Consider the following 27,156-nt stretch of genomic DNA (forward strand, 5'->3'; position numbering starts at 1 on the left):
CATTACTGATATACAATGGAATTTGAATTTCATATTATTTTTTGTGAAACATTTTTAAAATATATCTCTATTTAAACATTTTTTAAATATTCACAAAAATGTTTGCAAGAAAAAAGTTTGTTTCTTTGTACTTCCTTCTTTTGATCCTTTCAACCACTTAAGAATGTGAAAGCAGGTGGCAGTTTGGATTTGCCCCAAGGCTGTAGTAAGCCAACTCCTGACCCTTATAATAAGCACAGACTTGTGGGAGGCATTTGCAAAATGCATCACAGGTGTACACAGAAGAATATGGGTGGTGGTAGCTCATGCCTATAATTCTAGCTACTCAGGAGGCTGAGATCCAGAGGTTTTCAACATCTCATTGAACCCAGGACAGTGTCTTCTTTTCTGTCATCCAAATCAAAACACTGATCTTACCTCCTGAGATTTGATAATCTCCTTATCTACAGGACAGATTGGTACTGTGTTTAATTCTCTGGAGGAAAAAATAAAAATAGAGCCAAGTTAGGTGTTTAATCTCAACAGTTCTTTCAAGAATGACTTAGCAATCCAGCCGTGCTCTACCCCGAACAGGCCTGTCCTTGTGTTCAGGTAATGTTTCCTCTGCCCTTTTCTCACCACCTCCCCAGTCTTTCAGTCTGTCTGAAAACTCACATTCGCCTTCCAGGATCTGCCAGGAAATAGTCAAACATGGAGTCCCCCTGTCCTTTGCTTGTTGTACTGTGCCATAACCTGTCTCCAGCCTTAGACTGAGATGTTCTAGAAGGCAAACATCAGGTCTTGATTCTTCACCTTCATACAATGGAGCTCATTTGAGCAAAGTGCCTGGAACCCATAGGTGCTGAATGTTCAAACATGTGAATAAATGTGAATGTGACGCAATAACCCCCTTTTAAAGACTGGCATGCCTATCTTAAAGGAACCCCAACATCTGCTTCCATGTCTCTCCTGGTCTCCTCCCTCAAAACAGCATGGCCTATGTTGATACAGTTTGAAGGCTGAGTGTCTCCCAAAGGTCCATGTATTAAAAGACTTGGTCCCCAAGGTGAAAAATGGTGAGACTTTAAAAGGAGGAGCCTCGTGGTCACTGGGGGCTTGGCCACAAAGAGATTGTGGAACTGTTCTCCTGGCTGACCAGGTAAATGCTTTTTGCTTTACCACATAGTCCCACCATGATATGCTGCCTCATCACAGGTCAAAATAATGGGGCCAACTGATCAGGACCTGGAACCTCCAAAACTGAGCCCAAACAAACCTTTTCTCTTTGTAAATTAATTATCTCAAGTCTTTTATCACAGTGATAAAAAAGCTGGCTAACAGGCTTGTACGGATTCCCAGGAGTGAGTGCATCCTTGGCAGCCAGGTCCCTTGAAGATGTGACAGTCCCTCTACCCGAAGGCAAAGCACAGGTAAGGCACTAGAGCAAGCACAGGCACCATGAGCTATAAGCCCTCCCTAACAGACAGCCTTCCATCACACTGTGTATGTAGGTCTTTAAGACATGTACTGTGTAAATTTTAAGAAAAGATCAATATCCACAAATGAATGGCCAAAACAGAATAGTACTCATCAGACCTCAGAGGAGGGCCTTGAGAGAACCCCTCCTGTCTGTGGTTCTGTGGCTAACCACAGCAATTTCCTAAGCTATGATTACACTTGAGTGGCCACAGTTTGCTCTCAGATACTGGGAACCCTTGTCTGATGCTGGCCTTCTGTGGCTGGAGCCATAGGCTCTGCTTACTTACCTCAGGGACAGGATGCAGTGCTGGCAGAAGCGGTGTCCACAACCTGTCTGGTGGGGGTTGTGAAGCACTGAGCGGCAGAAGGCACACTTGTAGCGTTCTTCCAATTGCTCCACAAAGTGATACTCTGTGTTGGGCTCAAAGTCCAAGGAAATGGAATTGCCGGAATTCTGGCGAATAAAACCACAGGGCTCTTTTCCTTGCTCCTCCGAATAAGCCATTCTGAAGAGGAAAATTAAGTGTGAAAACACCCAAACAACTATAGCCATCAGGTGTTCGTTCATTACTTGTTTCATTATTAGTGGAACCCCTACATGGTTATTCTATGACTTTTGAGCAGCAAAAGCAAACTTCCTAACCACTAGGGGCTCTGGCAAAGGAATGGTGATTGCTCAGGTATGAGAGGCTCTATAAGACTCAGACCTTGGGTTTTTGTCCATCAACCATTTACAGGATGTCGAAGTATCCTGTCAGTCTGGCCTCATGCTTGGGCTAAACACAGACAGGTGTTAACTACATTATAATCAAACTGTTATCTATGTTGGATTTTTCTTCTAAAATTGAGAACTGAAACAAATGTTTTGTTAAACTTCTTCAGAATGGTCTTACAGACTCAAAAAAAAAAATTCTTGCCATCAATCCCACTCTCTTCTTATCTCTTCCTTTCTTCTTCTGTTCTGCTCACCAATGGAAAGAACTGAATGTTTATTTCCTGCCCCCAGTTCTGTTAAATTCATATGTTGAACTTCTAACCCACAGGTGATGTTAATAGATGTGGTTTGGGGAGGTATTGGGCCATATGGATGGAGTGCTCATGAGCAAGATTAGAGTCCTTATAAAAAAAAAAAAAGGCCAAAAGTGCCCTCTTACTGCCAGATGATGATACAGGAAAAAAAACTACAACTTGTAAGAGTATACCTCATCAGAAATGACCATGATGGCATCTAGATCCCATACCTCCAGACTCTAGAACTGTGAGAAATAAATTTCTATTGCTTATAAACTACCCAGCCTATGAGATCTTATCAGTTAGAATATCCCAAATGAAGACAAACACCAAGTTGCATCATTTCTCACATGAATTAGATGGGAGCCCATAATTGCTTGCTCCTCCAATCCATTCTCCATGCTTAATAATCAAGGTGACATTTTCAAGATGCAAGTGTGATTCAAAATTATCTCTCCTCATCTTTCAGTAGCTTCCCTGAACTCTGAGGGAAAGTCTACAATATTAAACAGGCTACAAGACTGGCCCTCTCCACCAGAAGGACCTTTGCTTCCTTCTCTCCAGCAGACTTTCATTCTTCTAATACACCATGTTTTCTGTCACACAGCCTTTATACAAACAGTAGCCTCTGTCTGAAGGGTGTCACTCTTCAGTCTCCACACAATTAACTCACACTCATGCTTCAACTTTCATTTCAAGCTGGGAATATGGCCTAGTGGTAAAGTGCTCGTCTCCTATACATGAAACCCTGGGTTCGATTCCTCAGCGCCACATATATAGAAAAAGCCAGAAGTGGCGCTGTGGCTCAAAAGGTAGAGTGATAGCCTTGAGCAAAAAGAAGCCAGGGACAGTGCTCAGGCCCTGAGTTCAAGCCCCAGGACTGGCAAAAAAACCCCCACAAAAACCCAAAACCAAACTTTCATTTCAAGTGCAGTATCTATTGGCAACCTTTCTCTTCTCCTGCTCTAACTGCAGAAGGACTACCCTTTAGTCTATAAAACATGAACATAGCCTTCAGAGTGTGATTGGGAATATGAATGAGTGAGAAGGAAGATTTTTTTCACTACACATTCCTTTTGAACTTTTTGACACAAATGTCTTACTAATTTAAAAATTATACACACAGAAAAACTGAACAGCCACAAGGTCATGTCGCCAGGTTTCTTTCTTCCGAGCTATATTTGACACTAGACATGGCATGTGATTATCTGATTTGTATCTGTGTTCCTCAGTGACTCATGGCTCACATCTGGTCTTGTTCACCACTGCATCCTCACCCCTACAATGGCATGTGGAGTGGAAAAAGCTCAACAATTTGTTGAATTGATGTTCTTGTCTGGATTTTTTTTTTTTTTTACAGTACAGCTGTGTTTGTGTTGGCCTCTAATCAGTAATTTGTGTGTGTGTGTGTGCATAAGACTTTTCCGTATCTTTCAAAATGTGATGAAAACTCTATACCTTTCCCCCCAAACCAATACACACCTAATTGACACACCTGTACATACCTGTCCCCAGGTTAAAAGAGCCTGCCTTCCTAGCAAGAAGGCTGGTACTGTCAAGTGCACGATGGAAGTGGTATTGGAAGAGTGTGCCAAATGGTTAAATAGGAGAATTTACTGGGGTGGCCCCTGGGGGTGTTGAACTTCTATAAAGCTGAGTGGTTTGGTTATTCTGGAGATGCTAGTGGTTCTCCTGCAGTGAGGGGGTCAGCTGGGCCAGAGCAGCTGTGTGGCCTGATAAGCAGGGTAAGAGATGTGTGGCCCAATCTGGTATCCAGCTTTGTTCAGATCACCTGCTGGACTCTTTTGCAAGTGACTCTACCTGTTAGAGTTGGCTGAGTGTGGGATTTGATCTGGGAGAAAGAAGCAGAAGAAGTTACTGGTCTTCTTCAGCAAATAAGCTTTCTCCCTGGAGGAGCTTGCTAGATTTTTATCTTTTTTTCTGAATCCTGAGGTTTGAGATCAAAGTTCCATCTCTTCCTTTCTGCATATGTTTCCTGAAAAACGTCAAGGGTGGTAAGTGAGCAGCATGTCATGAGACTGTTCCCCTTTCAATATGATTTGCCCTTGGGATGTAATACAAGTTTTAATTTTGAAGATGGAGATGCACACACATTCACATACAACCGACCTTTCTGAAAACAGGAAGAACCAATCTTACATTGTCCTAATCTACCCAGTAGACTCAAGTTCCAAGGGCAGTTAACACTTTACATCTGTGCCCTTAGATCATATTCTGTGCTGCTCTGGGACACTTTCCTGAGAACCAGTGTGTTTGTGTTGCACAGCATATAATTTGGGCTCTCAGAGAAGCAACCTATGCAACAGGCTCATTCTAACCCCAGAACTAACTCAGCTCAGTTCCTCTCCCTTCCATCTGACCTCTTTCCCAGCACAAGAAGGAATTGCACTCTGTACTCTTTCTTTCTTTCCTTCCTTCCTTCCTTCCTTCCTTCCTTCCTTCCTTCCTTCCTTCCTTCCTTCCTTCCTTCCTCCCTCCCTCCCTCCCTCCCTCCCTCCCTCCCTCCCTCCCTCCCTCCCTCCCTTCCTTATTTCCTTCCATCAGTTATGAGGCTTGAACTCAGGGCCTGGGTGCTGTCCCTGAGCTCTTTTACTTAAGGCTAGCACTCTACCACTTGAGACACAGCTCCACTTCTAGGTTTCAGGTGGTTAACTAGAGATAAGAATCTCATGGACTTTCCTGCCCAGACTGTCTTTGAAACTCAATTCTCAGATCTCAGCCTCCTGAGTGATTAGGATTACAGGCATGAGACACCGGTGCCTAGCTGTTTGCTGCATGTGAATAAATGTATCTTTCTAAATTCTTATGTTGGAATTTAAGACCCAGTAATAGTAATAGTATCAACAGGCGAAACTTTTGAAAGGTGATTAAGCCAGGCACTGGGTGCACACATGCCTATGACTCCAGCATATGGAAGGCTGAGGCAGAAGGATAATACTGAAGATCATACTATATACTGAGACCTTGTCCCAAAACATCAAAAATAAAAAGGAAAAATAAACATAGTAGTGATGAAGTCACTAAAAAAAAAGTAGTTGGCCAGGCTCTGGTGGGTCATGCCTGTAACCCTAGTTACTCAGGAGGCTGATATCTGAAGATCACAACTCAAAGCCAGCTTGAGCAGGAAAGTTGCTGAGACTCTTATCTCCAATTAACTGCCAGAAAACCTGAAGTAGCACTGTCACTCAAGTGGTAGAGGGCTAGCCTTGAACTGAAGAGCTCAGGGACTGCGCCCAGGTCCAGAGTTCAAGCCTGACATTTAAAAAAAAAAAAGGTAGTGATGAAGCTATGAGGGAGAGATCTCATGGATGGGATTAGCAACCTTCTAATAGGGCTGGAGGAAACTAGGACTTTTACCCTTCTTTTCTGATATATGAGGACACCCCTTTAAGACACCATCTTGGAAACAGAACAGCCCTCAGCAGACACTAAACTTGCTGGGTAACTTGACCTTGGACTTCCCACCTCCAAAACTGTAAGAAATACATTTCTGCTCTTTATAAACTACCTGGTATTTTGTTTTAACAGCACAAACATGCTAAGACAATATTCTTAAAAAATGGAGGCCCCAAAGATCCAGAATAGCCAATACAACACTGAAAGAAAAGAACAAAAGTGAAACACTGCTACTGCTCAAATTCAAAAGTAATTATAAAGCTACAGTAATCAGCATTTTGGTGAAAGAATAGACAAATAGATGGATAAAACAGAACAGAGACACCAGAAGAAGACTCACATAAATACAGGTGAGTGACCTGTGGCAAAATGACACTGGTAGTACTATGCAATCATTCTCTTTAAGATATTCTCTCTTCACCTGGGGGGGGGAGGGAAAGGGGGGGAGGGCGGGGGGCATGAGGGACAAGGTAACAAACAGTACAAGAAATGTATCCAATGCCCAACGTATGAAACTGTAACCTCTCTGTATATCAGTTTGATAATAAAAAATTGAGAAAAAAAAAAGATATTCTCTCTTAGGGCTGGGAATATGGCGTAGCGGTAGAGTGCTTGCCTAGCATGCATGAAGCCCTGGGGGTGATTCCTCAGGACCACACAAACAGGAAAAGCCAGAAGTGGTGTTGTTGGCTTAAGTAGTAGAGTGCTATCCTTGAGCAAAAGAAGCTCAAGGACAGTGCTCAGGTCCTGAGTACAAGCTCCAGGACTGGCAAAAACAAACAAACAAAAGATAGTCTCTCTTAATAACAAATGGAAACTTGGCATCTAGTAAAAAGGCAAAATGATGTATGTATATAAGCTACACAAGAATCATCTGTAAAGATAGATGCTTAAATACTGTACTAATATATCATAGACCTGTTATGCATAAGATTTATATTGACATTATACACAGATTGTCACAAAACAAAGCACTTCATATCTTTAATTTCAAAATTTTTATTTCAATTTTTTATTATTATAAGGATGGTGTACAGAGAGGTTACAGTTATATAAGTCAGTAAAGAGTACATTTCTTTTTGGATAGTGTAGCCCCTTCCCCCTCTCTCAGTTTTTCCTTCCTCTCCCACCCACATGTTATATAGTTCATTTTCAAGACAGTGTCTAGTGAGTACTACTACTGCATTTGTTTACCCTTTTCCCTTTATTGCTGTATTCCCCGTTACCATTCCAAAGGCAGATAAAGAAACAAACAAGACAAAAAGAAAAGAAAAACAGCAACCAAGAAAAAAACCTCTTGTTTCCATTTACTGGATTTCATTTCAATAAATATCATTTTATATGATCAGATGCACATAAGGCATTATGTCTTTGTGTTCCTCTCCTAAGTGTACTTTGTTTGGTCTCACTGTGTGTGAATGCCTAGAGTCCTGTATAATTTATCATGTCCCAGTGTATTTTAGATCTAGCTTTTGCATATGAAAGAAAACACATACTGTTTGTCTCTCTGACCTTGCCTTACCTCACTTAACATGATTTGTTCTAAGTCCATCCATTTCCCTGCAAATGACATAATCTTATCCTTTCTAATGGCTATATAAAATTCCACTGTGTATAGGTACCACATTTTTTTGATTCATTCATCTATTGCTACAGTATTTGGGCTGTTTCTATAATTTGGCGATTGTGAATAGTGTAGCAGTGAACATGAATGTGCAAGTGTCTTTACAGTATCCTGGCTCATGATGTTCTGGGTAGATGCCCAGAAGTGGTAGGGAAGACCTATGTTTAGTTTTTTGAGGAATGTCTAGACTGCTGTCCAAAGTGGTTGTACTAATTTACATTCCCACCAACAGTGCAATAGGATTCATTTTTCCCCACATCCACGCCAACATTAGTTATTGTTCAAATTCATGATGTTGGGGTGGGATGAAATCTGAGTTGTTTTGATTTGCATTTCTTTTATGCCCAGGGATGGTGAGCATTTGCTCATGTGTTTCTTTGCCATTCTTACCTCTTCTTCTGAGAAGTCATTCCTTGTCCATTTAGTGATTGGTTTATTAGCTTTGGGAAGGGTTTGTTTCTTGAGCTCTTTGTATACTTTGGATATTAGGCCTTTGTCTAATATGTTGCTAGTAAAGATCTTCTTCCAGTTAGATGGCTGCCTTTCTAGGTAGGTAGCTATGTCCTTTGCTGTGAAGAAACTTTGTTTTGTTATAACCCTATTTGTCAAGTTTCTTTTCTATCTGCAGTGCCCTTGGGACTCTTTTCAAAAAGTCTGCTTATGCCTATGAGTTGTAGTGTTTATCCTACTCTTTGCAAAAAATCTCAAAAGTTTTAGCTTCTGATGTTGAGGTATTTTGAGCCACTCTGAGTTGATATTTGTGCATGTGACAAACAGAGATACACTTTTATGGATGCCCAGTTTTCCCAACACCAGTTATCCAAGAAACTATCTTTTTTCCCCACTGTATATCTTTATCAAATATCAGATAACTATAATTACATGGTTTTATTTCTGGGTCTTCTAGTCTGTTTTATTGCTCTTTGGGTCTATTTTTGTGCCAATACCAAGCTGGTTTTGTTATTATAGCTCTATAGTAGAGCTTGAAGTCTGGGATACCACCAGAATTGCTTTTTTTTTTTTTTTTTGCCTAGAATTGCTTTGGCTATTTGAGGTCGTTTATTGTTCCATATGAATTTTTGGATTGTTTTCCCCATCTCAGGAAAGAACTTTATTGGGATTTTGATGGGGATCATTAAGTTTGTAGCTATTTTTGGCAATATGGTCATTTTTACAATATTAATTCTACCTATCCAAGTACATGGAAGGTCTTTCCATTTACTGATGTCCTTAATTTCTTTCTTCAAATATTTATGATTTTTGCTATAAAGGTCTTTTGCTTCCTTGGTTAGGTCTATTCCTAGATTATTTTTTTCTAAGGCTATTTGCATATGGACTTGTTTTTCCTGATTTCCCTCTCTGCTTGTACATTGTTGATATACAGAAAGGCCACTGATCTTTGTGAGTTAATTTCACATCCTGCTACTTTGCCAAAGTTATCCATTAGTTTAAGGAGCATGAGGATAGCCTCTTTGGGGTCCTTTAGACATAAGATCATGTCATCTGCAAATAGTGATACTTTTTCTTTCCCTATGTGAATCCCATTTATGTCTTTTTCTTGCCTTGTTGCTCATTGCTCTGGCTAGGAATCCCAGAACCATTCTGAAGAAAAGTGGACATCCTTGCCTTGTTTCTGATCTTAGAGGAAATGGTTTTAGTTATTCACCATTCAGTATGATGTTGGCTGTTGATCTTTCATACACAGCCTTTATTATTTTGAGGTATGTTCCTTCTATTCCTACCTTTTCCAGCTCTTTTAATACAAATAGATGTTGGATTTTGTTGAGGAATTTTTCTGCATCTACTGAGATGATCACGAGGTTCTTTGGCTTTGTTAATGTGATGTATTATGTTTATTGATGTATGTATGTTAAACTACCTTTGCATCTCTGAGATAAAACCCACTTGAACATAATGTATGCTTATTTTGATTAGTTGCTGAATTCTGTTGGCTATTATTTATTGAAGAGCTTTGTGTCTGTATTCATCAGAAATTGGGTTATAGTTCTCTTTTTGTTGTTGTTGTTGTTGTTGGATTCCTACCTGGTTTTGGGATGAGAGTGATGCTGACTTCATAAAATGCGTTTGGAATTGATCCTTCTGTTTCTATTTCATGGAAAAAGTTTGAGGAGTACTAGTGTTAATTCAACTTTAAAGTCTTAGAGAATTCAGCTATGAATCCATCAGGACCTGGGTTTTTCCTTGTTGGGAGAATCCTGATTGCTTCCTCAATCTCACTGCATGTTATACCTGTTTAAATGGCTTATATCTTCTTGGCTCAGCTTAGGCAGTTTGTATGTGTTTGGGACTTTATCCATTTCTTCTAGATTTTCCATCTTATTTGAGTATAGGTTTTTAAAGTAGGCCTTTCATAATCATTGGGATTTCTTGCATGTTTGTTGTAATGTTTCCCTTGCCATCTCTGACTTTGATGATCTGAGTCTCTTCATCAATTTAGCTAGTAGTCTGTCAATTTTATTGATTTTGTTCCAAGAATCAGATTTTTGTTTAGTCAATTTTATATATAGTTTTGTTAGTCTCTATTTCATTGATTTCTGCTCTTATTTTTACTATCTCTCTCTGTTTTGGGATTGGCCTGTTCCTTTTTTTTCTAGCCTTTGTATCATGAGGTTATTTAATGCACTATTTCTGTTTTCTTTAAGTACATACTTAGAGCTATGGACTTTCCTCTCAATGCTGCCTTTGCAGTACCCCCAGAGATCATGGTATGATGTGTTTTCATTCTCATTGAGCTATAAGAAATTTCTGGTTCCTTGGTTTATTTCTTTAATGACCCATGTTGTTCAGCAATGTATTGTTCAGTCTCCATGCACTTGAGTGTTTTCTGCAGTACATTTTGTTGTTGAGAACTAGTTTAATTCCATTGTGATCAGATAGGATGCAAGGCATTACCTAATCCTTTTGTATTTGCACAGGCTTGTGTATCCTAGGATATGGTCAATTTTGGCTGCTGAGAAGAATGTGAATTGTGTGGTTGTTAAGTGAAATACTCTGCACACGACTATGAATTCCATTTGGGTTATGGTGATCTTTTGTTTGGCTGACCTGTCATTTGGTGATAGCGGAGTGTTAAAGTTTCCTACTATTATTGTGTTGGGGTCTATCATGTCCAATAAGTCTAAAAGTGATTATTTAATGTATTTAGGTGCTCTATTGTTTGGTGCATAAATATTAACCATTTTTATTTCCTCTCTGAGGATCATTTTCTTTGAAGATAACTTTTTTAGTTTTGGTTAGGGATAGGGTTAGGGAAGGGTAAGCTTTAGGATAACACTGAGTTTTCCACTAATAAGTAGAAGCAAAATAAATGTTAAATTCAGTAGAAACTACAGTGTTTCCCTTACATTTACTCTTCAATGAAATTTGGTTACTGATATGGTTAGGTTTCCATTTAGGTTTAGAGTTAGTAAATGAGTTAATTGTGAAGAACATCTGAAACTTATTTTAATATCTAGAAGATCAGGAAAAGATAGGATCAATGGAAACCACGGTATTTTTCATAATATCAGGTTTTGAGGTCAATGGATATAATATTTCATGTTAGGGAACAGATAGTTTCAGAGTTATTAGAGTCAAGGAATCTGTAGGATTAAGGGCAAATTACAACTCATTTAAAGAAGGACAAGTGGAATATCAAGACAAATCAAAACTTGAGTATTTTTTGTTAACTTTAGGATTAGTCTATCATTGGGATCAAGGTTACGGCTTAGGGAAAGAGGAAATTTAATGTCAAACAAAGTAAAATTTAGAACTAAACACTGAATAAGAGTTAGGATGAATATGAGATAAAATGCTGCTATTAATATTAGGATTCAAGTACAAGTGAGGTTAGGGTCAGCCTCAGTGTTCCAGTTAGGGTTAGTGTTAGGATTAGACCAATGCTAAGATACTGGGTAAAACTGCAGCCTATTTTATGAAGCATGAGTTGAATCAAATCTAGGATGAAGGAGAACTAGTGTATTTTTATGTTACTTTTAGCATTCATGGATAATTAGGGTGAGGGTTAGGGTTATTTTTCTGGTTAAGGTTATGGAAGAATAAGCTTAAGAGTAAAACTGAGTTTTTTACTAACAATTAGAGGTAAAATAAATATGAAATTGAATAAAAATACAGTATTTTTCTTACATTTACTATTTGGTGTTAATTAGGGTTAAATGTAGAGTTAGGTTTCCAGTTAGGTTTAGGAATGGGTTATGATTAGGAAATGGATTAGATGCTATGGAAATCGTAAACTTTTCTTAGAATCTAAGAGTTCAGGAAAAGTTTGGGTCAATGGAAACTACAATATTTTTCATGATATCAGGATCTGAGGTCAATGGATGTAATGTTCATGTTAGGGAACAAGATAGTTTCAGAGTTAGAGTCAGGAAATCTGTAGTATTTAAGACAAATTGAAACTTATTTCAAGGACAACTGGAGTCTCAGGATGAATCAAAATTTGAATAGTTTTTGTTAACTTTAGGACTGAACTGCCATTAGGGTTAAGGTTAGGGTTAGGGTTCTGGCCGCGTTTTGGGTTAGGGATAGGGAAATGGAAAATTTAGCCTCAAACTGAAAGTAAATTTAAGAACTACAAGCTGTGTAAGAGTTGGGATGAATGTGAAAGTGAGTATTTCTCATAATCTTAGGTTTCAGGTATAAGTTGGTTTAGAGTTAGCCTCAGTGTTCCAATTAAGGTTAGGGTTATTAAAATGGTAAGATATTGGGTAAAAGTGCAACCTATTTTAAGAAAGACTAGTTGAATCAAAGTCAGTATGAATAAAACTAGTATATTTAGCATTTGCATATAACTCAGATTACAGTGAGGGTTACTTTTTGGTTCCAGGGGTTAGGGTTAAGAAAGGGTAAGTTTTAGGGTAAAGTTGAGTGTTCCACTAAAAGCAGAAGCAAAATAAATGTCAATTTTGATAGACACTACACTATTTTCCTAACTTTTACTCTTTGGGTGTGAATTTAGTTATGGTTAAGGTTAGGTTTCTGATTAGGGTAGGGTTAGGAAATGGGTTGGTTGTGAAGTAAATCTGAAACTCTAGGAGTTCAGGAAATGTTAGGATCAATGGAAATCATAGTACTTTTCATTATATCAGGTCTGAGGTCAATGAATGCAATGGTTCATGTTAGGGAAATACTCTGAAGATATCTCTTAGGTCTATTTGGGTTATGGTGTCATTTAATTCAGAAGATTCTTTGACACAGCTGGATTTTTGGTAAACTCTTACATTTGGGCTTTTACAGCAACATACCTCACACCATTCATCTGTGAGTAGAGCAGAAGTGGCACATAATATTCTGCCATTATTATTATGGTGTGTGTGTGTATGTGTGCGTGTATGTGCACACTTGCATGTGTATGCATGCACATACACGTGTGTGTGTTGGCACTAGGGATTGAATTCAGGGCTTGCCTGCTGTCTTTTAGCATTCCGCTCAAGGGTAGCCTCTATCACTGGAACCACAGCTCCACTTCCTGCTTCTTGATGGTTAATTGGAGATAAGAGTCCCATGGACTTTGCTGCTCCTGCTGGCTTCAAACCTCAGTCCTCAGATATCAGCTTCCTGATGCCTGGCTCTAACATTATTTTGAAAATAGTTTTGATTGTACAGATTCCCTGAAAGGCATCAAGCATCCCCAGGCAGGGCTGCACTAGTTCTGGGCAAAAGCTCAGTCCATAGGACCTGCCATGCTACTATGATTACTTTCTAGCTACCAACGGAAAGGAATCATTGAACTCTAGTTGGGAAGACATGTGCACACATGGCTCTCCAGTAATGCTATCACAGTAGTTGCTGCTGTGGCACTCTAGGGACCCCTGAAGCTCAATCTGGGAAGCACTTCCCTGATAGGATGCTATGTAAGGTCAATGTCTTGCCAGCTTGAAATGCAGGGCCCACTCCACTGTGACGCTCACAGATACCATTCTTTTTTTTTTTTTTTTTGGCCAGTCCTGGGGCTTGTACTCAGGGCCTGAGCACTGACCCTGGCTTCTTTTTGCTCAAGGCTAGTACTCTGCCACTTGAGCCACAGTGCCACTTCTGGCCGTTTTCTGTGGTGCTGGGGAATTGAACCCAGGGCCTCATGTATACGAGGCAAGCACTCTTGCCACTAGGCCATATCCCCAGCCCCACAGACACCATTCTTGTTCCTGCTGGATAGCAAGGTATATTTCCCATGCCTGTTGAACATGCTGTCATCTGCTGACCTTGTTCTCTAGTCTATTGTTGTCTTACTCAGCCTTTACTTTTATTAAATCAGGTTTTTATCTCTTCACACTTTTGAAAAATCAGCAGCTATATTCTGCTGTGAGACAGGGACTTCAGATGTCTCAGGGTGGGGTGGGGGCTGTTCTTGTATATAAAAGGATCTGTGGCATCTCAAGTTCCCTTAGGCCTCCACCCACTCTGTTCAGCCACAGGAGAGCCCAACTACAAAGACTAATATCGCTTTGCTTAACAAATATGGTTCTCTAATTAATTAGACTCTTGTAGTTGGAATTCTGTCACTCCCCAGCAGTTATTTCATGGAAATGAGTAAGCACTCCATTTTATTATAAACCTTCCTCTCAGTGTATAATGGCTTATGTAACAGGAATAGAAAAGGAGTTCAGTTCTTACAAAAAAGGTGAAAAATCACAACTACTAATAATAGAACTTATATGACACCTTTCTGCAGTCAACAACACCTTTTTCCTGCCAGTGATGGAGGGCACCATGCAATCGTTCTGCTGAGGAGTTAGTTATTATCTCAAGCCAACAAAGATGAAAGAAAATCCTATCCATCTGTTCCCTACTCCCTAAAAACTCTGTGTTTCTTTTATTTTTGAATTTTTATTTTGTTGTGCTAGTGGTAGAACTTGAATTCGGGGTTTGGGCACTGTCCTTTCATTGTTTTTTTCTTCTCAAGGCCGGCACTCTACTACTTGAGCCACAGATCCACTTCTAGCTTTTGCTAGACAATTGGAGAAAAGAGTCTGGTAAACTTTTCTGCCTGGGCTGGCCTCAAACTAAGATCATCAGATCTCAGCCTCCTGAGTATCTAGGACTACAGGCATGAGCCACTAGCACTCAGCTTTCTGATTTTTTTTTAAGGCTACAGTTTTATTCCATAAATGGATGCATGTTCACTGGGAGAATTCTTTTTTTATTTCTAAAGGATAGTGGTAGATGCCCCGATTTAAGTTCATAACTCACATATTTCTACCCATTCACTTCTGGAGAACACATAATAAATAGTATCTAGTTAAAACAAAAAAGGACACATCTTAGTTTACTCTTTGGTTTAAGGAAGAAAGGTAGGTCTTTGTCCATGCCACCTCCAAAGTCCCCCTCATTCCATAACCTGCTTGGATTCATAAAGGTTTTGAACATTTGGAATTTAAAAAATAGCCAGGTGCTGATAGCTTATACCTGTAATCCTAGCTACTCAGAAGGCTGAGAGCTGAGGACCACAGTTCAAAGTCAGCCTTGGCAAGAAATTCTGTGAGACTCTTATTGCCAATAAACTACCAAAAAAGCCAGAAGTGGAGCTATGGCTCAAGTGGTAGAGCACTATCCTTGAGCAAAAGAAGCTCAGGGATAGTACCCAGGCCCTGAGTTCAAGATCCAGGACCAGTAAAATTAATTAATTGAAATTACACACACACACACACACACACACACACACACACACACACACATACACACGATCCAGGACCAGCAAAATTAACTAATTGAAATTATACACACACACATACGTTATAGTGCTGAAGATATAATCCCAAGAGCCAGATCTCCATGGTAGATCCAAGAATCAGAATTTACAAACCATGGATCTACCATTCACCAGCCACAAAATCTTAGGCAAGACATCATCCACACTTTTATCCTTACCCCTCGGTTCATTCACCTGCACATCTATCTATATAGGTCACAGTGAAGGCTGTATCCAGCACTGGGTCCTGGGAATGCAGAGGCCTACAGAATTTGGGTTGCCCTTGAGGTCCTCCAAAGAGCAGAGGAAAAAGACATGGAAGCAATAAATGACAATATTCTGGCATCAGATGCCACCAAGAGATTCAGACAAAGAGTTTCTGGAGCCCTAACAAGGTGTAGCTCTCTCTCTCTCTCTCTCTCTCTCTCTCTCTCTCTCTCTCTCTCTCTCTCTCTGTGTGTGTGTGTGTGTGTGTGTGTGTGTGTGTGTGTGTGTGTGTGTGATGCCTGTACCAACTTCACCAAGAGGTAAGCATCTCAGCTGATGTAAAAGTAGGAAACATTTCTAGATGAAAGCCATAAGAGAATTTCCCAGAGGGTATCATAAGAGTTCTAGGATAGTAACTCTGGTCAGAATAGAATTAAAGATACATGTTGTGTCATTTTCTGTCTACCCAGATCCACTCCACTCTTGCTCTGGAAGAAGATGGAAGTGGGAGGAAGGGAGAAACCTGGGGATTTCCCCCTGTTCCCCATCACAGGGCCATGTGACCTGGTGTCCTCAGTGGCTCTAGCCACGACCAGAGAAACCTGTTCCGACCACGACAGGCCTGAACAGTCCATGGCCACTGAACTGCAGGACCACCAGGTGTCATCCTCTCCCCCTCTAGCTTTCCTATGGCTCATCTGCAGGCAGCCCCACCCAGTCTCCTGTGTGGCTTCCCAGCCTTTTCCATCACCCATGTACTGGAGTCCTGTGTATCTTAACTTCCTGTTGGAAACACTTAGAAAGGTCTGTGAGATGCTAGTGTGCTGGCAGGGGAGGAATGCATGGTGAAAGAACCTAAATGAAGACCATAGCTGGGAATTTTTTGTTGTTGTTTTGGTTTTTTTTTTTTGGCCAGTCCTGGGGCTTGGACTCAGGGCCTGAGCACTGTCCCTGGCTTCTTTTTGCTCAAGGCTAGCACTATGCCACTTGAGCCACAGCGCCACTTCTGGCCATTTTCTGTATATGTGGTGCTGGGGAATTGAACCCAGGGCCTCATGTATATGAGGCAGGCACTCTTGCCACTAGGCTATATCCCCAGCCCCATAGCTGGGAATTTTATCCTATGATTTTCATCTTTTTTTCTCCAAAGGTATGGTAAATATGAAGGATGTCTCACAGGGAATTTACAGAAAGACATGACTACAATAGAGCCAAGGCAGGTAGGGCCAGCCCCGACAGATCCAAGGCAGTGGCCCACATCTGTGAAGCATTTTAGAAGTAAAAATGAATTATCAGGGAGGACTGAGGGAGAGGATAGTAGAGGACATTGCCAGGTTCCAAGCAGGATAGTAAATGACAGCAGTGAGATAGGACAAAAGAGGAAGCTAAGGGCCGAGACCCCTCAAGGCTGAGGTGTCTTCTGGACCACCCTAGCAGAATGGGTTGTGTCAGATGAGTTCATACCTCAAAGATTTATTGTACACGTCACAAATTATCTGAGTAACATACAGGCTTCCTAGGGATGGCTATGACTCCTTTATAATATTGAGGATTAATTTAAAAACTCCTCAAGAATTACATACTAGAATACTCTATACCACTGAATTGTATACTTTTAGAAGGCTTATTTTATGTTATGTGAATTTCACAAAGTATGTTACAAGTATGTTATATGTAGAAATATCAGGAAGACCCAGGAAAGATGAAGAATCTGTCACCATAAAAACATGCCCAAGGATGAAATATTGTTCCATTTTACAAATAACTTCCTTGTTGTTTAGCAATGATGTTTGATGTAGGACAAGAAGAGATGGAAAGATAAGTCCTCCAAAGAGGCTCGGGGGAAACTTGAAATTAATACTGCAGGCTGTTGTTTAACTCTCCTGTGCACAACTACTTTTTGCCTCTCACTTGTGTGTGATTTAATTGGTACTTCTTGCCAAACTAGATGGCTCATGTTTATAATCTCAGATATTTGGCAGGCAGAGATCAGGAGGCTAATGGTTCCAAAAAAAAGTTAGCAAAATCTCATCTCAACCAAACCAGATATGATTAGCCAGCTGCCTATGATCCCAGTTAGTGGGAGAGTCATAGATAGAAAGATCAATGTCTAAGGCTGGCCCCAGGAAAGCACATTAGACCCTACCTAAAAAATAATGAAAGCAAAAAAAAACAAAATCAAAAGACTAGGGGATGTGGCTCAAGTGGTAGAGTGCCTGCCTAGCAAGTTCCAGTCCCTGAGTTCAAGCCCTAGCACATCTGGAAAATAATGGTGTTTCTTCCCCCAACAAGCTCCTCTGTATCCTGATGTGACTTCTGTGACTTCTTTCTAGGCCTAGGATTCCCCCTGTTAATAGATCAGACAGAGGCACAGGGCTCAGAGCTCTTGCATACCTAGGAGGACTCTAAGGCCCATAGCTTTCCCCAAGGTGCCTTTGTAAAGAAGAGCTACTAAGAACAGGAGAGGATAGAGTGATTTATTTGGGAGGTAAAACGGAGCTGGAGGAATGGGGGTAGGCAGACCAGACACACCAGGTAAGAGTTGAAGCCATGAGCAACTGGGGAGAAGAAACACAGCACTTGTAAGAGAAGCTGCCAGCCATGAGATGGACAGATAGAAGGCAAACCAACCATTTCTCAGCTCTACTCAGGCCTTGCTGAGAATAAGAAGCTAACTTCCTGACACCCACATTCAGCAGTAAGAGGAAGGCACTGCTATGTTATTCCCCAAACCCATCCCATTGCTCAAAGGAGGAAAGACTGTGGCAAGTGCCTAGGAAAAATTAGACCCCTCTGTCCCAGATGCAGTGACTCCAAAGCAAGCTGGCTCTGCATTCTGTGTGTGGGAAGTGTTCTAGAAGAGACCAGCTCTATTAATGATGCCAGATGCTCACCTGCTAGAGAGCTAGGGAGCTCCCTACTTAAGGTCACTTCTGGTGATCTATGATGGTTCTGCTTTCCCAGCAAGGGCAGTTACTTCCAGAAAAGTAAAAATAGAAGGAGCCTCACTTTATGTCTTCTGTTATCACTCGGACACAAAGGAGAACTGAAATGGACTGGAAATGGCTACAAAGCTTCTGACTGTGACAGCCAGTGATCCTCCTTTTGAGACTGAAGAACGGGATGATGCCCCTCCCCCACCGACACTGCCCATCCCCACTCCAAACCTTAACCTTTTCAGCTCTCCACTGTTGAGCAGGTTATTCCCAAAGCTAAAACAAACAAACAAACAAACCCAAAACTTCTGTGTGGCCTTAGGGAGAAAACAGGTTTTGTGACCTTTAACCAGGCAGTTTAGATAAAGAGAAAGGGCCTTGGAGAAAGGAAGAAGTAATGAAAGCATTTTCCATAGATCCTAACAGGGCAGGGAGACTCAACTAAGAGTAGGGGGCACCACAAGAGCCAGGTGAGATAAGGCAAGAGAGTGCACCTGCAGGGACAAAGAATGATGGGGAACTGATTTTTAATTTCTTTTAAGAGAAATGGTTGTCAGGGAACCTCTGGTTCCCGCCCCCCTTTTTTTGCCAGTCCTGGGACTTGAACTCAGAGCCTAGGCACTGTTCTTGAGTTTCTTTTGCTCAAGGCTATCGCTCTACCACTTGAGCTACAACACCACTTCTGAGCTTTTCTATTTGTGGTACTGAGGAATTGAACTCAGGGCTTCATGCATGCTAGGCAGGCACTCTACCACTAAGTCACATTCCCAGCTCCTGGTTCCCCATTTTCCTGGCAGCACAACAAATAGTTTTGGTGAAGAGAAGTGAGTAGGAGAGCTGACGGGCATCTTTGTGTTGCTCTCCTGACCACACATGTCCCAAGGCCACTACTGCCTTAGGTCAGGCCCACTTCCACATAAAGAAGACTTTGGGGGAGCCCTCACTCCCCAACCAAAATCACCCAGAACCCACCTGTGGTACTTTAAGTTATCCAGAAGAACTTATTGACTTGTTCTCATCACTTAAACCAATTGGGGGGGGGGATGAGAAGAAGGAAAGCAAACATTACTGCTCTTATCACACAAAAGCTTCCCCAGATCTTCTTCCTCAGATCCAACTCTGTGACAGCCTGGCTGCTATGGAGGAACATGTCAGTGAGCTTCCCAAGGGAGCCATCTTGTTACTCTCTAGACCTTCCACACCAGCACCGCTTAACCCGGAGCCCACAGCCCACATCTAGTACAGAAGGACAGTGGAGACTAGAGTGAGGTCACAGTACAACAGGGCTGCAGGACGCAGAGCTATGAAGACACTACAGTACCCTGGTGATAACTGGAATCTAAGTGCTAGAACTAAATATGGGCTAAGGTTACACTAGAAGACTCATCAGTAAGCACTGGACTCCCAGGCCAGGGCAGCCCTCTGCCCTTGGTTCTTGTTGCAGCTACACTTCCCATCACAAAGGTTCCATCATCCCTACCTGCTCTGTACTGCTGCATGTGGACAGCCACCCTGCTTTATCAAGTTATGGATCTATCATCTCAGACTGGCAGTTCTCTCTCCCTTCTCCCTTCTTGACCATTCTATTAATTCCCTCAGACAGACACACAGTTCACACACACTTAAAAAGTTAATGAAATCACAATGGTCCTGTGGACAAAGATATAGCCACCAAATAATTCAGACTCTATGGCCTGGAATGTTCTAAAGGAAGGGGAGAGATCACCCGAGACAGGGTCCAGAACACACATGCCTTTGAGTAGTAGACCTAAATATCCCATGTACCAGGTTCCACTGGAAGGAACTTCATTATGTCAATGTGTATACAGCTAGTTTTTCCACTTTAAGCTCAAGCATGTTTTCACAGTCCATTTCACACCTTTCTCTTCTCCACTAACCTTGACCACTCCCTCCAGTCTCACCAGCACACTTGACTTCCTACTGCACAGAAATAAACAAAAGTCATCATACCAGAACGACCTCCACTTCCGGCATCAACCTGTATGGGGCCCTTGCTTGGCCCTCGCCCTTTTGAGCATTCTGCAAAGGTGATCTCTGCAAAGGAAATCTCTTCACCAGGGCCCCCACCAGCCTTGGATGCCCGCCTTTCTCCCAGGGACCTTCTGATGCAGATTCTCTCCCATCTCCACCTCTTCACCACCAACCTCCCCCCTCAGCTGGCGCTTTCCTTTCAGTATTCAAACAGTCTCAAGTCTCTCTAAAGATGAAAGAAAAACAAAACATTTTCACTCTCAGATTACCACAGAGCTCCTGCCAAACACAGAGACTCCATCCTTACCCTCCTCCCCTACCTTCATCCATTCCCAGCCCAGCTTACACCCTTCCAATCCCCCAACTGCTCTCAGAGATTTGAGGGGTTACTAAGCCAATGGTCAGTCTTCAGTCCTCTCTGTCCTCAAGACATGTGACATGATTAAACCTCCGTTCCCTGCCCCCCATCTAACACACACACTTAAAAATACCCTACACTTTCCCTGAGGCTGCATGAGCTGGCCTAGAAGTCCATGTGTAAACAATCAACTGTTGTTTCCAATTGTTGTCTCTCTCCAGCCCTCACAGCTCCTCTATGCAATACTCCCATCCTCCTACTGCTTATTTCAGGTCAACATGTGAACACCTCATAAGCTTTCTGAAGGCTACATATCCCAAACCAAGCTGATCTCCCCTTGTCAAAGCTGCTTTCTCCAGAGCTCCTTCTTGGGGAGGGCTCATTCTCCAAAAGATGCCATCATTCCTGCAAAGCCCTCTCCCCTCTCCCCATATCCAGATGGTCACTGTAGCCTGATAATGTGCCTTGTAGGTACTTCCTGTCTACTTCCCTCCAACCCACCCAATCCAGTTTCAGAATCACTTCCATTCTGCTTCTACTAAGCATGTTAGTCTTTCATGACATTTACTTGGGAGGCACAGTAAGTTTTCATAGGAGAATTCTACATATCTGACTAGTCTCTCCCTCTGAACACTAATAATAGCACAAAGACATTATGACTACTTAGCTTAGCCTCACCCACCTGCTCCCCATCTTCCAAGATCAAGGGCCTCTCTAAAGACAAAACTTGTTTTGCAACAAGTTACCTTATCCTGTTCTGACTTCACAGCTGGATCCCACTAGAGAAGCTTCTCCACTCCTGAAGATAAAGCCACAGTCTCTCTCTGCCTCCCCAAATCAATTTTCTCTGCTGGTCCCTGCATTGGCTCCCTGTCAAGAACTATTCTTCCTCAAACACAACCTGTTTGCCCATATATCTTTGTAAGGACAAGAATCCTGGCCTTTAATCCTAGGACCCTAGCCTCTTTGCTGTCTGCCCAGGTATCCCCATCATGTCCCATGCCATCCCAGAATACCTACTGTCCCCCAAGGCCCACTTCATCTACAATTGCCAAGTGACAGCAGCTTAGATTCTGGTCTCCTGTTCTGGAAGTTCTTTGGCTGGTCTGTTTTTAATTTGAAATTCAGTGTCTTAGGCTAGGCATGTACTTTCCAGCTCCCCAGAGACCTCAAAATTCTCTAGTGCTATTAGACTATAGGGAAGAAGAAACAAGCTTTACTGGACACCCACTAAACACAACTCTATGTGTATCCTGGCTCATCTTATCTTTCTAGCATCCCCAATTGGGAGAGATTTTCATTTCTCTTTACCAGTAGGAAGACAGAGGGAATCTAACAATTTCTTGTAATTAGCAAGTCGTAAATTCAGGTTCAACCCCAGGCCTGCCAGATTCTGAAGCCTACACTTTTTCTACTCTGCTATTAGTGAAAACAGTAAGTGTTGAGCAGACTAAGGATTAAGGAGTGCCTCTGCAGCAGTATGGAAAAGATACAGAACACGGATGGATCTGGGCAAGAAATAAGTGAATGGATAATTCATGTCACTCAGAAAAGAGGGTGGCGAGTCCTGATGGAAAATAGATTAGATCAGGATTGGCTGGGGGTAATGGCAGCAACCTCTATCATCAGTTGGAGAGATTCTAGAGGAAGAGATGGCTCCAGATGGGTGTCTGGAGGCTCCCAAAACATCACAGCAAAGACTTTTTAATATCAGAAATCAAAGTGTATCACCTTGACAATAAAAAAAAAAGAAAATGGCCAAACATAAAGTTAGGTGAGAAACAAGAAGTAGTTTTTCCTTAAGAGTGTGGATTTAAGCTTTGGGAGTGACTGAGAGCACCAAAGCGGGGGGGGGGGGGGGGAGGGATTAGATACAGTCTCTACTTCACACTGGTACCTGCAGGGTGGAGAGAGGATAAGAAACCCGAGGGTAAACTGAGGAGGTCCGTGGGCTCTGTGGAGCCATACTTAGATGACCAGCCAACAGCTGCAGCTTAGGCTGGCGACAGAGGATTACCAGGCTCTGCGAGCCTTCTTAGGGCAATCTGAGCAGCATGGGCAGGTGCAGGGATCTGTGTGTGAGAGAGGATACAAATGCTGGCTATTCTTTTCAGAAGCTTGTTGGTGAACCAGGGAGAAGATGACCTGGGGAAACACAGAGCCATCCTGTTTAATGGCAAAGGCGTAGAGCAGAAGGCAGAACCTGAAGGTGGGGTAGAAGGAGAGAATAACAGAAGGAACCTGCCTCAGGAAGGAGGCAAGAACTGACTCGGGAGTATAGGTGGGGGTCTGCTGGGCTGGATGGGGGGAGATCTTCAACTGAAGGAAGAAAAGGCGATGGGGAAAATTCCAGACATGTTCTGAATTGGTAGGAAGGAAACTGACAGAGCCCATGGTGTCAGGCAATGAGGCACCAGGCGGATAAAAGCAAGTAGTCACTTTTCCCCAGCACTATCTCAGGACAGATGCTCACCAGCAGTTACTTTCCCTCTGTTCCGAGGCCCTGCATGTCTGGTTATCGTGCAGTGTCCACGCTGCACAAGTACATAGTGCTTTTGCCACAGCACCAGTTAAGCCTGCTCTACCACCTGCCTGCAGATACCAATATGCAAAGTGTTCCTGTCACGCTTTGTGAAACACACTGGAGACTTTTTCTGTCAGGACTAATAAGTACTTTCACTTTACCTCCTGGTCTTCCACCCAATTTCTTAAATAGACAGAGCATGCCAGAGGCTATATGGATCAAGGCTGTTTGATCCCTCAAGTAAAGCTTTTCTCTAGGCAAAACAAATCAGCCCGCCTTCTCCTTGGAGGCCCCACACCATCCCCAACTTGAGCCTCAACTTGAACTCCTTGAGTTTCTGATCTTTCCACCCGTGGTGTGCCAGTCAGTGTGGGGTTGCGAATGCGTCCAGAGGCTGGTTTTCTATTCCCCAGGGTCCTCTCCTAGAGCTATTTGTCATGCCCAAGGCCTAAAGCCTTTTCTTATGAGGAAACATTAAGTCTCTTCCTTACCCTCATTCTTAGCTGGCAGCTGTAGTGGCAGCACAGCAGTAGGTGCCCTCATCCCTGGGGATCACTTCTATCCTGTGCTCTATCCCCGGCACACTCACTACCCTCTTCCCCTCTATTTCTCTCCTGTCTCCTGTACAGCTCCAATGGGGTAAGAACTCAACCCAGAGAAACTCCAAAACAGTCATAACCTGATCAGAAAAAGCTCTTGAGATTGGATCTGCCACTGCTCCCCTCCCTTGGTCTATTAATTTTTAAACACCCCCATCAGTGACCAAGTTGTCAGGCTGCTTTGGACCAGTGCCTTGTGGGTTCTCTCTTCCTCCTTCTGCGCAGCACCCGAGCTGACTTTAGACAAGTTATCACAGGAAGAACACAGGAATTGGATGGAATCAGAAGACACAGGCTTGGGTCCTGTCCATGCCTACATGCTGGGCCAACATTCTATGAAATGTTTCATGTCACTTCTGAGCCCCAGCTTGCAACCAGGTAAAGCACCAGTCTCTGCTTTATCAGAAGGAGGTAGTGAAAAAAGGGCTAATCTGATGAGATAGGCTATTTTTAAACCATACTATGTTATTCTGGTTCCTGGAATCTAAACAAATTTTACTAGCAGCTCAGAGCCAAAGGGAGACACAAAAATGAATTCAATGCAATTCAGTCAGCTTCAGTGTAGGCTGACTGAACTAGGATTGAAGAAACACACAGAGATGCACACCAGTCTTGCAAAGAATTTACGTGGCTGGAAGAGCTGAAAGTGGTATCTGTGTATATAATGGACAAGGATGGCCACCAGCAGAACTTGCTCCATGTTGTTGGTCCCACCATCCAGATACAATGGGAATCTGGGTCCCCTGACCCATCCCTCAGACTGAGGAAGAGGCAGGCAGATGTGGCTTTCTGAAGAAACCAAAGCAAGAAGCTTGAATCAGAGAACTCTGAGTCCCATGCCTGGATCAGTAGCTCAAGAGGGTTATTAACACTCAGAGCTTTTCCCTTACCATCTGGAAAAACTAGAGAGTACTCCTGACTCACAGGATAACCACGGAGACTAAAATGAGAGTCTCCATGGAAGACAAGGGCAACAAGAAAAAGCTCCAAAAAGGAAAGTGCTTTACAGCAAGGAGTTATTGTTCTTACAAGTTCTTTCTCAGTAGAGCAAAGCTCATGTAGATTGTCTGAGCGATGAGGCACCTTTCCCATTACTAGCCTAACAGGACTGCCTCAGAGGTGTTAGCTCCCCCACTCTGGAAATCATCACCCCTGCAACACTCCATCACGACAGTTAGTTAATACTTCCAGTGGCTGTGCCTCTGTGCCATTTCTGTGTTGATTCCATCACCCTGCAGCCCACATCCCACTGCTATTCAGATGATGCGAGCTGGGGGGAGGATAACACAGCTTTTCTTCATACCAGAACTCAACCAGATGATTAGGAAAGTTTCCTCCATCACTCCCACTTGCTGTCTGGACAGAAGGCTTTCTCCAGGGAGGGCCAGCCTAGGATCTGACAGCAGATCCAATCCCTAGACCTACAAGGACAAAATCCCAGACATTTTTTTTTTCATTTCCTTCTTATACATATCTTTCCTGAAGCAATTTCTGTCTTGTTCAAATCAGTTAGATGGAGATAGGTGCCTTCAGATGATCAGGTTTTCACCAGCAGTTAACACCCCTGTCTGGGTTGGTGTGTGTGCATGAGCAGAGCAAACAGCTGTTTCAGGATCTGAGAAGACTTCGGCCAGCCTCTTACTGTCTAAAATTAGCTCACACACACATACACACTCAGTACTGTGCAATTCCCAGAAGTCCTTCAACTAATTTCTTTGCATTTTATGTTATCAGGAATCCCTTTAAAGCACATACATCTCTGAAGAAAAGAATCATAATCATTGACCCCCCATCAGTTCTCACAGAGCACCTGCGCCCAGGAAGGAATGGTTGCCTTGAAACTAGCTCCTTGCTGCCTTTTCTGCAAGGACATGGGTCAGGGTCAGGGTCCAGGGCTGTGGAGGGTGTAGCTGCAAGCTAACCCGGAGTCTCACCTCGAGTGTTACAAACCTCTACATGCCACGACCGCCTCTGGCAGCCCTGCCCGACCTCAACGAGATAAACGGAGTTCTCACGAAAGGAACTGTGAAGGAGCCAAATATGTAAACTCTGCACGAGGGAAAGCTAGCTGAGAAAGAAAGCCGACCAGAGTGTCCCAGAGCCGACCCGCGGCCAGAACTTGGCTTCCGCTCCCCACTTTTCACTCCTCCCCCCCCACGTTTCACTCCTCCCCCCCCCCCACGTTGTTCACTACAAATTCCCAGAACTGGGGCTGGGATGTAGCTCAGTGGCAAAGCATTTGCCTAGCAAGTGCAACGTCCTGGGTTCGATCCCCAGTACCAAAAAAGAAAAGACAAAAAAAAAAAAAAACTACAGTTAAATTCCCAGAACTGCCCAGACCCTCTCAGGGGACGAGGGGCGCCGAGATCCCCTGGGGCAACTGTCTCCCCTCTGAGAGCCTTGAACCACCTTCTGGGGAGGGGGTGCCGCATCTTTAAATATGCACGTGTTAGTGGGGCTGGCTGAGGTTTCCACTCGTGATTATTCACTCTGCTCGGGAAGTCTGGCGGCGGTGGAGAGGTGCCGGAGGGGGCACCGGTACCTCAGCCTGGCTCTCGCACTCGGAACCAGCTCCCTGGCTGGGGACCGCCCCGAGTCCCCGTCCTCGCTACACCTCTGCCCTGCTACCGAGGCGCGGCGCACGGCATCCCCTCCGGGCCCCGGGCCCCGGGTCCGCCGCCGCCTCCCTCAGGTCCCGGACGAGCGAGAAGGCCAGGCCCGGGACCCCGCCCCGTCCCCCCCCCCCCCCCCCAGCCCCTCAACCAACACTGTCACCCGCTTTCGGTTTTAAAGGAACGGGGACGAGTCGAAAGTCGCTCGTCAGGCTTCTCACCCAGCCTTCAGCCGTGGGGTGTCGGGGAGGCCACCTGGCGGGACTGGGACTCTCGTGGGACTCGGCGCGCGGGGTTCCCGCCGAGGAGCGCGGCAGCAGCGGCAGCCGCGGGGAGCAGCGGGGAGCGGCCAGCCGCCAGCGGCCAGGCAGGGGCGGGGCTGCCAGGCCAGGCAGGGGCGGGGCTCTCAGCCAGGGCGGGCGCTCAGATTAGCGCCCGCGAAGATGGGCGGGGCTAGGATTGGAGGAGGGGCGTGACCAAGCTCAGGGATTGGGCAGGGCTTTCAGTCCCAGGCGGGCTTGCAGACCAGCGGTCGCGAAGATGGGCGTGGCCAGGATCGGAGGAGGGGCGAGGCCAAGCCCAGGGCTAGGGCTTCCTAGGGGCCCCGGGTGGGGGCCAGGGACGCGTTAGGCTGAAGCCTGGGGAAACTGTCTGGCATGAGGCCGAGGGTTACTCAGGCCATTAGAACTCTCTACCTTTCTAGAACCATT

The 27,156-nt window shown here is 43.5% G+C and overlaps 1 protein-coding gene across 4 annotated transcripts in view; it reads right to left on the minus strand.

Annotated features, from left to right (window-relative positions):
* Positions 1-26,805, minus strand: part of Traf5 (TNF receptor associated factor 5) — a 42,150-nt gene extending 15,345 nt beyond the window's left edge. For 3 of the 4 annotated variants that reach the window (XR_007212539.1, XM_048357040.1, XM_048357038.1), the window contains exons 1-3: positions 26,668-26,805; positions 1,746-1,964; positions 418-475 (exon numbers count right to left, since the gene is read on the minus strand). Coding sequence is in view for 3 of the 4 variants with exons in the window: in XM_048357040.1 (XP_048212997.1) it covers positions 418-475; positions 1,746-1,963 (276 nt within the window). In the remaining variant the exon portion in view is untranslated. Of the gene's footprint in view, positions 1-417; positions 476-1,745; positions 1,965-23,726; positions 25,858-26,667 lie in introns of those variants that run through there. The other variant, XM_048357039.1, reaches the window with a different exon arrangement.
* Positions 26,806-27,156: the final 351 nt, after the last annotated feature.

This window comes from Perognathus longimembris, chromosome 11 (assembly GCF_023159225.1).
Source record: "Perognathus longimembris pacificus isolate PPM17 chromosome 11, ASM2315922v1, whole genome shotgun sequence".
Classification (NCBI taxonomy): domain Eukaryota; kingdom Metazoa; phylum Chordata; class Mammalia; order Rodentia; family Heteromyidae; genus Perognathus; species Perognathus longimembris.